Source organism: Bufo gargarizans, chromosome 4 (genome assembly GCF_014858855.1).
Source record: "Bufo gargarizans isolate SCDJY-AF-19 chromosome 4, ASM1485885v1, whole genome shotgun sequence".
NCBI lineage: Eukaryota > Metazoa > Chordata > Amphibia > Anura > Bufonidae > Bufo > Bufo gargarizans.
This window is the reverse complement of record NC_058083.1, coordinates 400321543-400334526: the sequence shown is the minus strand read 5'-3', so window position 1 is coordinate 400334526 and position 12984 is coordinate 400321543. Positions and strand designations below refer to the sequence as shown.

Here is a 12984-nt window from a genome sequence, read left to right as displayed (position 1 = left end):
TGTTGCTTGTCATGGTTCATCTAGTACAGTGAATGAAAAACAACAAAATGCTTAATACAAATTTCCTTGGCAACACAGATTTTGAGAAGCTGACATTATCTGCCTCAACGCTAAGGTCATGCTAATCTTTCTAGTGTACATTGCAGAGGCATTACCCCTACCCATGTACACTGCCAGGTTCAGGGACCAATCTTCAGGTAAGGCCACAGAAACAGGCAATGTATGGTTTGCACAGTATGTAATATCTAGTGTGTAGATTTGTCCATAGAAATTAAAAGCACGTCAAGTATCTTCTGACACAAACAAGTAACATTTAATTGGCAGAACATTGGGTTATAAAATGTTCTTTATCTTGCCAAAGCCTACCCAGCATAACATACTGCATACCACTATGACCATGACCTTTAAGGGGATTGTCCACCTTTGAAGGCCTTTTGGCAAAGCCTCCCCCACACTGCTGGCGCTGCAAAGGGAAGCATACTCGCCTGCTCCCTGCCACCTGGGTTCTGGCTCCTCTGGTTCCCTGCTGCTGTCTTCTGGCCCTTCTTATCAACATCTGGTTTAACAGGGGTCAACCTCTGAAGTGATGCACGGAGTACACATAGAAACAAAGAATGTGTTGGCAGATAAGTACCATTTGGCCCATCTAGTCTGCCCAATATACTGAATACTATGAATAGCCCCTGGTCCTATCTTATATGGATGATGGCCTTATGCCTATCCCATGCATGCTTAAACTCCTTCACTGTATTTGCAGCTACCACTTCTGTAGGAGGGCTATTCCATGCATCCATTACTCTCTCAGTAAAGTAATACTTCCTAATATTACTTTTAAACCTTTGCCCCTCTAATTTATTCTCTCCTCTTTTACCTTGTTGATTCCCTTTATGTATTTAAAAGTTTCTATCATATCCCCTCTGTCTCGTCTTTCTTCCAAGCTATACATGTTAAGGTCCTTTAACCTTTCCTGGTAAGTTTTATCCTGCAATCCATGTACCAGTTTAGTAGCTCTTCTCTGAACTCTCTCCAAAGTATCAATATCCTTCTAAAGATATGGTCTCCAGTACTGAGCACAATACTCCAAATGAGGTCTCACTAGTACTCTGTAGAGCGGCATGAGCACCTCCCTCTTTCTACTGGTAATGCCTCTCCCTATACACCCAAGCATTCTGCTAGCATTTCCTGCTGCTCTATGACATTGTCTGCCTACCTTTAAGTCTTCTGAAATAAGGACCCCTAAATCCCTTTCCTCAGATACTGAGGTTAGTACTGTATCACTGATTTTATATTCTGCTCTTTGGTTTTTACACCCCAGGTGCATTATCTTGCACTTATCATCATTAAATCTTATTTGCCAGATTTTTGACCATTCCTCTAGTTTTCCTAAATCTTTTTCCATTTGGTGTATCCCTCCAGGAACATCAACCCTGTTACAAATCTTTGTGTCATCAGCAAAAAGACAGACCTTACCATTGAGGCCTTCTGCAATTTCGCTGATAAAGATAGTAAACAATATGGGTCCCAGAACAGATCCCTGAGGTACCCCACTGGTAACAAGACCATGGTCTGAATATACTCCATTGACTACAAGCCTCTGTTGTCTGTCCCTCAGCCACTGCCTAATCCAGTCAACAAAATGGGAGTCCACGCACAAAGACTGCAATTTATTGATAAGCCGTCTATGTGGGACAGTATCAAAAGCCTTACTAAAGTCTAGATAAGCGATGTCTACTGCATCTCCGCCATCTATTTAGTCACCCAATCAAAAAAATCAATAAGATTAGTTTGACATGACCTCCCTAAACAATGCAGTCATTCACTGACTGCAGTGGCCCACGTGACGCCTGTCAAATCATATGTCAACAAGCGGTACCAGAAAACGGTAGCTGGTGGCTGAAAAAGACAGAACTGAGTGGCCAGAACCTACAAAGGTCCTGGCTACAGTGCCCCACATGCCCCCTGTCAAACCAGATGTCAACAAACAGGACCAGAAAGTGGCAGTGGGGGACCAAAGGAGCCACAATTGAGTGGCCAGAACCTGCACAGGTCTAGCGATGTGCTGGAGTCTGGCTGAAAGGCTTCCTAAGTAGACAACCACTGTATAGGCTGTGGCATAACTTCCATTGAGGCAGACCACAGGACTGCTGTGGGGCTCTTCTTCCGTTCCCGATATAAAAAAAACTGCATCTTCATGCAACTGCCACTAGGGGAGCTCAGTGCAAAAAGATTCCTTTGCACACAATAGTAACTGTATAAATTCCTATGTACTGAGTTCCCCCTTGTTGGCAGCTGAAGGCAGCCTGTTTTGTAATTTACTGTATTATGTAAAAGGAATTTTGAGTTGTATGTGGGGATTTATCAATGCCAATTGTCTAGTGTTAATACATTACAAATATGCTGTTCAGACCGAGTAAGACTTTTTTAAGAACCTGTTCCAATTTTTCTGAGATAGAAGTTGAATAGAGTGGGTGAAGCCAAAAGTCTATGTTTTGATAGGGCACCCTCTGAGATCTTTGTATGTCCTTGTTTACAGCAGATACAAGTTACATGTGTCAGGTTTTACCCTTACATTGGATCCACCGTCTCATAACAGGTAGCATTTCCCGAACAGTAGTTTTGTTTTTTATATTATTGCTAAAGATCTAGTGGTTTATGAACCTCTCTATGTATTAACACTTTCTAGACAACTGTCTACAAAAGGCACACTTTGTGTTATAGTGTCATACACATTAAGAAAATTGTAGTTATTAGTGAGGGAGTCCTAGTTTAGCCCTTAAGTGACCATTTCTCAAACAGCTTGAGCTTGCTAGGCAGCATGTATGACTAGATCACTGCCTAGTAACAAGTTTTGCTGCTGATGGGTGATACCTCCAGATGACCATGTTTCTACCGTGATTTAGTGCCAATCAGTACCAAGAAGAAAGGCTGAACTTATTAAACAAGAACAGATTGCTACTGGTCCCACAGCTGTAACTTGGCTAGTCTATGCTATAAAAAGGTGAAAATGTCTTCCCATTCACTTCTATCTTAGCTAGTACTTTGTGGACCATGAGATTCACAAAGGTAAATTTGGTGTAATTATAGGATAAGTCAATGAAAGGTCCTTGGACACAGAAGCGGATTATATATGATTATGTTTTTCATGGCAGAAGAATTTTCTTTATTTCACACTTAACTCTCAAGAGACATCCAGTAAAGGGAAGAAAAAAAGAGGTGTTAAGCATATGGGGCAGATCAATCCTATCCCCAAAAATACAAATGATTTGCTCAGGATTCTCAATCTGTGTCTACATAAAGGACCTGGATTGGTCAGTTGACTAGCAAGAACTTGTGCCTTCAGTGCTTGGAATAGCAGAATATCCATCTCCAGCTATAGAAATACTTACTGATAATGGACCATCCCCTGAGGCCTTTGTATCGAAGAGTAAAGTAGTCTCCAGCAGTAGAGAAAAATGTCTTTGCTGGGGAGATCTTTTAATTTAACATAAATGGGGCAATAATTTACAATGTTCGACCTAAAATTACTAACATCTAATAACACAGATCTCTCTACACCGACTAGACCTAATATATATATATATATATATATAAAGCAAAAAAGTAGGACTGCACTCCTGAGTTGTAGTGAAATAAAAAAAAAACTTTTATTCACCCATAATGTGGAAAACTTGCGACGTTTCGGCTCACAAGAGCCTTTCTCAAGCTTGAGGAAGGCTCTTGTGAGCCGAAACGTTGCAAGTTTTTTTTATTTCACTACAACTCAGGAGTGCAGTCCTACTTTTTCGCTTTTTATATTATTGGGTATTGCCGTTACCCTATGTTGGACATTGCACCCGTCTCCTGGATGGTGCTCCCGCTGGATTCTTTCTTTAATATATATATATATATATATATATATATATATATATCTATCTATCTCTCAGGCACTAACTGTACCACCTAATAACCAATTTTTTGTTGTAGGCGTGTGAAGTTTACCTCGAGAGTAACATTTCTATTCCCCAGAACAGTACATCACCTTTAAATTTAATATACAAACTCTCACATATCCTGTACAAAACCACTATACATTTGAAACAACAGCGAATAAATACACCAACCTATATTTATAGATTTATTACCTACTATTTATCAATTATGTTTTTTTCCGATTAGGTTAGAATGGCCATATCTGGATGATTGTATACCTATAGTATACAGCAGTGCCTTTACACACTCCTATAACTATTAGTGTCAGTCAATGTCATATTTTAAAATCAATAATTATTTATTATATTATTTTTCATGATTAGACTATTATAGCTGTATGTACACTCACCTAAAGAATTATTAGGAACACCATACTAATACGGTGTTGGACCCCCTTTTGCCTTCAGAACTGCCTTAATTCTATGTGGCATTGATTCAACAAGGTGCTGATAGCATTCTTTAGAAATGTTGGCCCATATTGATAGGATAGCATCTTGCAGTTGATGGAGATTTGAGGGATGCACATCCAGGGCACGAAGCTCCCGTTCCACCACATCCCAAAGATGCTCTATTGGGTTGAGATCTGGTGACTGTGGGGGCCATTTTAGTACAGTGAACTCATTGTCATGTTCAAGAAACCAATTTGAAATGATTCGAGCTTTGTGACATGGTGCATTATCCTGCTGGAAGTAGCCATCAGAGGATGGGTACATGGTGGTCATGAAGGGATGGACATGGTCAGAAAAAATGCTCAGGTAGCCCGTGGCATTTAAACGATGGCCAATTGGCACTAAGGGGCCTAAAGTGTGCCCAGAAAACATCCCCCACATCATTACACCACCACCACCAGCCTGCACAGTGGTAACAAGGCATGATGGATACATGTTCTCATTCTGTTTACGCCAAATTCGGACTCTACCATTTGAATGTCTCAACAGAAATCGAGACTCATCAGACCAGGCAACATTTTTCCAGTCTTCAACAGTCCAATTTTGGTGAGCTCGTGCAAATTGTAGCCTCTTTTTCCTATTTGTGTGGAGATGAGTGGTACCTGGTGGGGTCTTCTGCTGTTGCAGCCCATCCGCCTCAAGGTTGTGCGTGTTGTGGCTTCACAAATGCTTTGCTGCATACCTTGGTTGTAACGAGTGGTTATTTCAGTCAACGTTGCTCTTCTATCAGCTTGAATCAGTCAGCCCATTCTCCTCTGACCTCTAGCATCAACAAGGCATTTTCACCCACAGGACTGCCGCATACTGGATGTTTTTCCCTTTTCACACCATTCTTTGTAAACCCTAGAAATGGTTGTGCGTGAAAATCCCAGTAACTGAGCAGATTGTGAAATACTCAGACAGGCCCGTCTGGCACCAACAACCATGCCATGCTCAAAACAACCATGCCACGCTCTTTCCCATTCTGACATTCAGTTTGGAGTTCAGGAGATTGTCTTGACCAGGACCACAACCCTACATGCATTGAAGCAACTGCCATGTGATTGGTTGACTAGATAATCGCATTAATGAGAAATAAAACAGGTGTTCCTAATAATTCTTTAGGTGAGTGTATGTATAACCTATGGATTCATTTATTTATGACCTACGGTTAGTCCCCCCCCCCCCCCATATTTACCCATATTTGGGTCGATTCATTGGGATACATTTATGTTTCTATTTACCTATTTACTCAGAGGTTTCTTTACCCCTAACATATTATCGTCATTTACCACATTTATCCATCTAATGTTCTGTCGATTGTCCATTTAAGAATATTTATTTATCATAAGTTGCCCTCCCTCCCTATTTATTGATTTATTGGGATTTAACTAACAGTTAATTATTCAGAGGTTGACATATCCGAAATTTTCACCCAATATGCCCTCCCTATCAATCTACATATGTATTCTCCCTTTGAAGAAAACTCTGCCTGTAAAACAAACTTAGTGCGAAGCATGGTGCCGTGTCACATGCGTTCCACATAAGCAAGTTCCTCCTCGGAAGACGTCACTTCTGGTGACGCTAGCCCTGATGCGGACTCAGGGAACGCCCTTTGCGTTCCACTGGCCGGATATAGACACTTCCGGCGACTTCTGTCCGGATGTAGACCAGGTGGAACGCATTTCGCGTTCCACCTGCTCGAAAGAAGCCACTTCCGGTCGCGCGGAACGTGACCTTACATTGACAGTTTGGTATTCGTTTTTATATATATTTATATATATATATATATTCCCCCCCCCCCCCATTAATTAATAATAATATGTCAGCACCTTATGATTAGTGTTATCAAGAGATGATGTCACTTCCGGTAACCCCGCCCACTGTTTCTTTTTGGCGCCAAATTAGCGCACCCACATGTATTTAACTTCATACACTATGTTGAGTCTGCTCCTGATGAAGGGGGTATTGTGACCCCTGAAACGCGTTTAGCTGCATATTTTGCAGGGACACACCCCTAACTGGTTACCATCCTCTATACCCTTACTGCAGACTGCTAGCAATTTATTCATAACTTCTAGTAGAAATAATAAAGGAAGAGCACAACATAAAGCCATAAGAATAGATGCTCCGGATTGGTTATTACATGGGGAATGCATGCAGCTATTAAAATAGGCATGTCAGGAGTGGTGAAAGGTTCTCTTTAAGAAATAAGTAATCAGATATATGGTTTCTCTGTTACTGGCAGGAAACTGTACTGAATGATAAAAATGAAACTCTGTACTAATGTTATTCATAGGTTATAACATAAGATGATCTTTAAAGAGGGCCTTTCACTACAATAAAAAAATCTAAACTAAGCATACAGACATGGAGAGCGGCGCCCAGGGATCTCCCTGCACTTACTATTATCCCTGGGCGCCGCTCCGTTCTCCCGGTATAGGCTCCGGTATCTTCATATGTTCGGCTCAACTGGGTGGAGCCTGCCGGCGTCTCCTTCTCCCAGGCTGGAGTGCTGGCCAATCGCAGCGCTCAGCTCATAGCCTGAGAGAAAAAAAAAACTCTCAGGCTACGAGCTGAGCACTATGATTGGCCAGCGCTACAGCCTGGGAGAAGGAGATGCCAGCAGGCTCCACCCAGTTGAGCCAAACATATGAAGATACCGGAGCCTATAACGGGAGAACGGAGCGGCGCCCAGGGATAATAGTAAGTGCAGGGAGATCCCTGAGCACCGCTCTCCATGTCAGCCTACTTAGTTTAGATTTTTATTGAAGTGAAAGGTCCTCTTTAAAGCTCGTAATTTGTTTCCAAAAAACATGAAAAACAATAGATCTGTCGGCTCAGATCTCTTAAACTGGGCAAACTAATATGTGATTAACATGTCAAAATATTGGCCCAGAATTACTAATGTGTCTGCGCCAGAAATCTGTCTAAAGAAAAAAAACTGGCACAATTTGGCGCATCTATAGTTTCTAAAGTTTTTTTCTTGACATGATCATCAATGGGGCAGGGCTTAGCAGAAATGGAGATTCGTGGAAAGGGTTTACCTAATATGTGCCATTTTGTGCCAAAATTTGACACAATCTGGCATAAAAATCTGTTTCAAAATAAGCCAACTAATGGTTGGTATAGAGTCAGATTAAATGTGTCCACCTCTGCAATAGATTTAATAGATTATTCATCCACCTTAGCCGTTGTGATAAATATGGTTCAGGCCTAGGCAGCCTATCTAAGCTTACACCATTTTTAGGATTAGTAAATCTGGGCCACTTTGTCTACAACGTTTTTTTGCATTCAAAGCTGTATCCCTAAGGCAGGGATGTCAAACTCGTGGCCCTCCAGCTGTTGCAAAACTACAACTCCCATCATGCCTGGGCATACTACAGCTATCAGGGAATGATGGGAGTTGTAGTTTTGCAACATCTGGAGGGCCATGAGTTTGACATCCATGCCCTAAGGTGTTGGGTTGATTAAAATGCAGCTGACTACAATGTTCGTGGAGCATGGTAGCTACAATGTGATTTTCTTAGACTTTTAGTTACGTGGACCATCAAACAAACGTGGAATCTCTTTTCCACTACTATCCTAGGTCCAGTACATGAATTCATACATTGTTGCTTGTTTGAAAAAAAAAAAAAAAAAGGCATAAATCACCCAGGATTTACTTTTCACCCTAGACTGCTATGTAGATGCTCTCCTTCTTCCATCCCATCCCAATGCCTTACATACTTTTAACTTGGAAGAGACATGAAATACATTGCAAAAGTGTGAAATTAAGACGCATGGTATGTCTATATGTTTAGTCTTGTCTGAATAGAATACTCCTTTATAAGGCAGGAATGAAAAAAATAGGCAATTATAAGAGAAAAAAAAATGGCTATGAATGCACCAGTTGTAACTCGTTTGAAAATCCAGTCTGGTATGTGGCATCAAAAATGTAATTTAATGACATGTACGAAAAGAAAACCCTGGACAAAAAATGTAAAGTATTTTGTGATTTGCACCTGTCTAAAGTTACAGCGACTGAAAGTATGATAGAAAAATAGGCGATTTTCTACTGAATTTGCTACAATGATTGCCATTATTATTATTATTACATTAAATTGGGCAGTTAAACTCCTGAGTGTATGCCGTGCACAGCTGGCATAAAAGTAGTGGTAGAATAGCCACTACTACTAGAACCATAGCATTAGACTGCTTTTGTGCCTTGACAACTCGTTTTATTCTCCTGCGATTTACTATTATCAAAAATCAATAGCCCCTATGAAGGGCTATGGACATCTCTGCTCTATGATTCAGAAAGGAGAGAAGTTAACAAAAAGCAGCTTCCCTGGTGGAGCTGTTTGATGGTGTGTTAGGCACTAGACCAGGTAATGGGAGTGACAAGAGACAGCCCCCTGTAGGATTAAATCCACTTATTTGGCAGGGTTCTCTTATAGTACCTGTTAATACTGGCAGACATGTGTTAAAGGGGTTATCAAACATTGTTCCAGACCTCACAGAGTGGTTGACCTGTGGTGGTGATCATAATTACCTAGCCCCCTCCCCCCTTCTCCTGGGTTCAATCTCTATCTCTCACTTTCCAGCTCTTCATCTCCCTGGTGCCCTGATGTCAACATACCGTTGATGGGGAAGGGGGGATGGTCACGTGACACAAAGGGAGCAGGTCCCCTTTGCAAACAGTGATTGGCTGCAGCAGTTGTTGATATCAGTGCACCAGGTAGATGAAGAGCCGGCCAGAGTGTGATAAGAGACTGAACGCAGCGGGGGATTACCAGGTAAGTATGATCACCACTGTGGGTCAGACACTCTGTGAGATCTGATATAATTTGGGATAACCCCATTAAATGTCTTGTCGGACAGCTATCTCCCCTGGTTCCACTATCAAAGATTATATTACGGTCAGCATATTTCTTTTCTATGGTAAGAGTGGGATAGACATATGTCAGATACCTCTGATGCTTTTTACTCTGGGCCAACAATAGGAAAGATCGGGGTGAAATTCAATCGGTCCAGTCTTTGTTTCTACCACAATTCATTAAAATTATGAGCAGGATCAACAAAAATTTCTTGTCTTTAAACTACTTTTTTTTGGGAGGTAATCTATTCCTCTTCTCATTTTGGATGATGGCTTTTAATTGCAGAATCATTGTGCTTTTTGTTACATTTTTAATGATTTCACCAGTTGGAAAGAAGTGTGTGTACCATAGTCGTGGAGTTGCTCCACTGCACAGCAAGTCCTGAGGACTTATGCAGCTGATAAGTGGAACAATCTTGGAAGGACCTGCACTTTAAAAAGGGATTGTCAGAACCTGACAACCCTTTTAAAACCTAATTCACAACATATCGTTGTCCACAGCAGTAACCTAATTGGGGTCAAAATGAAGTAATTCATGGCTTCCAGCAGCGCTCTCTTTATGTGTGAGGATTTGCTTCAGCTGTATAAGTTACAGTATGTGCTCATTTTTTTATTCTTTATTTTGGGATGAAAGACGAATAACTCTTTTCCATAGAGTTATGGGAGCGATTTTAAACTTACAATGGTCATCTCAGAGCCAATTAAAACTTAAATTGAAAAGGATCACTTGTACAACAGCAAAATTGGAAGTAGACTTGTTCTACGTGTATGTCAAACACTCCTTGAAGAACACCCCTCGGAGTACCTAAAAACATCAGCTTCATCTCCACAATACAACAATATGCTTAGCGGACATTTGCACATCTATTTACCAGATTTCAGCATTTCATAAGCAACAATGTTTATTGAAATACATTTTTTTTAACACTCAAGACAGGTGGAATTATCTAGAATTTCTCAGCCTCCAGCCCAGTGCATTGCCTCACATTTATGTTCCAATCTTTGACCATGTTTAATTGCAGTACTCACCTATGCAGTATGGACAGCACTGACCCTTCCTCAGAACTGGTCTTTCACAGGTTACAGGCGGACAGGATTCATAGTAGCAGCTGATCATCCCATCCATGCAGACACAGCTTGTGCAAACATTGGGTTTCCAAGACTCTGCTGCCAGGAAAATGTCTCCTTCGTCATTTTTGCAGTAGCTGGGCAGACTGTCATTGCCCGGTCCAGAAGGCTGAAGAGATTCATCTGGAAGATCGAATGTAAACATTTAGTGGCAGGAAGTGTCGGCTCGGATCTCTTAAACTGGGCAAACTAAATGGATATCAGGTACATAATGTATTTTCCCCTGGCACAATGTACTGTACAGCCTGCCTATCCAACACAAGCTAGTTTACAAGGTGGAAAATACATCTGAATGTTCCATCTTAAAGAATCACACTTGAAAGTGACCTTCCTATCCAAAGCAAAGATAGCACTAAGAACATAGATTGCTTTCTGGTTCATTCTCAAAGACCTCTCCACTTGCAGATTCTTTCTGGCCTTCCTGTTACCTGGCTCCAACTAACACAACCTCATTAACTGCTAGCTACTGTGTATTTACCCTGGACCCATACCAAAGCACAAATGGGTTACAAGTCCTCATTACTACTTCTTAACATAAGCCCCATCCAACACTATCCTAATGATTCTTTTAGGTTTTAATGTGGTTTTCTAACACTTGCAGATAACCCAATTTTGGTATTTTCATGTAACTCACATGCTTCTCCACCTTAATATATCTTGTCTGACTGTATCTAATGTACACTTGAGGATAAAGTTATTAGCCCCTTATGATGAATTCATTGTTTTTAAATGTATTTCTCTAGTGCTGGTAAATAGAGCAAATACTTTTCACAGCTTTTTCAAACATCCCAGTTTCATTCTTCTTTGGCAAATCTCTCAAGCTCCTACAGATTTATTAGCCTTCTGGCATGACCCTTCTTCAGTTCACCCCCCAGATTTTCAATGGGATTTAAGTCAGGGCTTTATGCGGGCCAGTCAATGTTCACTTTGGTCAAAAATTTGGCTTGACAGGTTAGCTGAAGTTCACCGCGTTTAACAATGGCCATCCTGATTGAAGAAAAACAACAAATCTCACACGCGCTGATGTCATTACGCTGGGCAAACGTTGTGACGTCATCACCAATCATGTAAACTCGCCCATCCAGTGCGATGACATCACACGTCAGAGCAAACAGGATTTGAAGCATCTGGCTGCGACGGCCTCTCCGCGAGCACAAGTGTTTTTTACCACCATTTCAGGAAATACTGATTTGTTACCATGAAGGGCCACGAAATTCAGCTTTGTGGTGAATTTAATTTTACCTGAAATTCGGATTGAAGTCAATACATTTTGATTTGCTCAACACTATTCCTTACATAAAGAGCTGTAGTTGTATCTCATCTGACCAAAGCAAATGCTTCCAGTGTGCATAATCCTTCTCCAGGCTATCCTTAGCATATTTCAGTCAGGCTTGAATGTGCCTTTTCTGCAGAAGTGGAGTTTTTTTTGGCCTACAACCTTGCAATTCATTCCTGTGCAGGGCTCTAGTAATTGTCTTTTTTGAGACAACAATTCCTGACTTGGCTAAGTCATTCACTAGTGTCTTGGCAGTTGTTCTGGGCTCTTTAGACACATCTCTCACTAGTTTTCTTTGCAGGATCTTTGAAATCTTGCACTTCCTACCTTTGCCAGGCATGTAGTGTATTGTGTGTCTCTCAGATTTTCTTGATAATACTTCTCACTTTAGTTCTTGACACTTAGAATCTCTGTGATAACTTTGTATATCCTTCTCCTGCTTTTTAAGGAAAAATGATTATTTTACTCAAGTCTAAACTGATTTCTTTAGTTTTTGCCATGATGCTTTCTCAAGTGACAGCTCAAACACTCAAAGAGTCATGGTTATTCATAATCTCCTGCTCTCCCCGCCCATCTGCTGATGATTGGAAGTTCTCTCACAGAGAGAAAGGGAGAAAACTAGGTAGAAGACTGTCAATCAACAGCAGGTGGTCAGGGAGAGCAGGAATTCATGAATAACCATGACTCTTCTCAGGTGGCCGTGACTCTTTTCCAGGCCCAGTCTGCAATGATTGTGATGTTGGTTCTCGGCAACCACTTGCTTTTAACTTATAAATGACAGACCGCAGAAATCAACTCGCCTATCTCTACTTTATGCTTTCATTAGTATAGGTGATTTTTGTTTCTTTTGAAATAGTTATAGTATGCAAATAAAAATGATTTATGCTTTCTAAAGAAAACTAGTATGTTTACAAATGTTATGTTGAAAAATCCTAGCTCTGTTATAAAAGGACTTTGGGAAAAACTTAAAATGTCATGATTTCATTTTGGGGGGGGGGGATTGGATAATTATTTTGCCCTCAAGTGTAACATACTAACTGTAACTGGTATCTAACAATTATTTTAGCAGTTTTCCACTCTGCATTTGTAATTTTCAGTTGTCCCTGAGCTGCTGTGTGGAGACTAGCTCTAATGACTGCCCAAAGAATATACAAAGAGGCAGGAGATTCTGGTTCCTAGCGGTCTCTCATTGAGAATCACAATGTAGGACTTTAGAAGAAGTGCGGAGCAGTATAGATGTGAATAAAGCACCTGGGTTGCCAGTCTCACTCTCCTCCCACTATCCTCTCCATAGCCTTCTATGTTATGATGTAATCTGATCCTTC

At 40.9% G+C, this 12984-nt stretch overlaps 1 protein-coding gene across 1 annotated transcript in view; it reads right to left on the bottom strand.

The window, feature by feature from the left end:
* CRIM1 (cysteine rich transmembrane BMP regulator 1) overlaps nt 1-12984 on the bottom strand; it is a 703894-nt gene that overhangs the window by 45693 nt on the left and 645217 nt on the right. The window contains exon 13 of the mRNA XM_044289483.1: nt 10285-10506. Coding sequence (XP_044145418.1) covers nt 10285-10506 — 222 coding nt within the window. The remainder of the gene's footprint in view (nt 1-10284; nt 10507-12984) is intronic.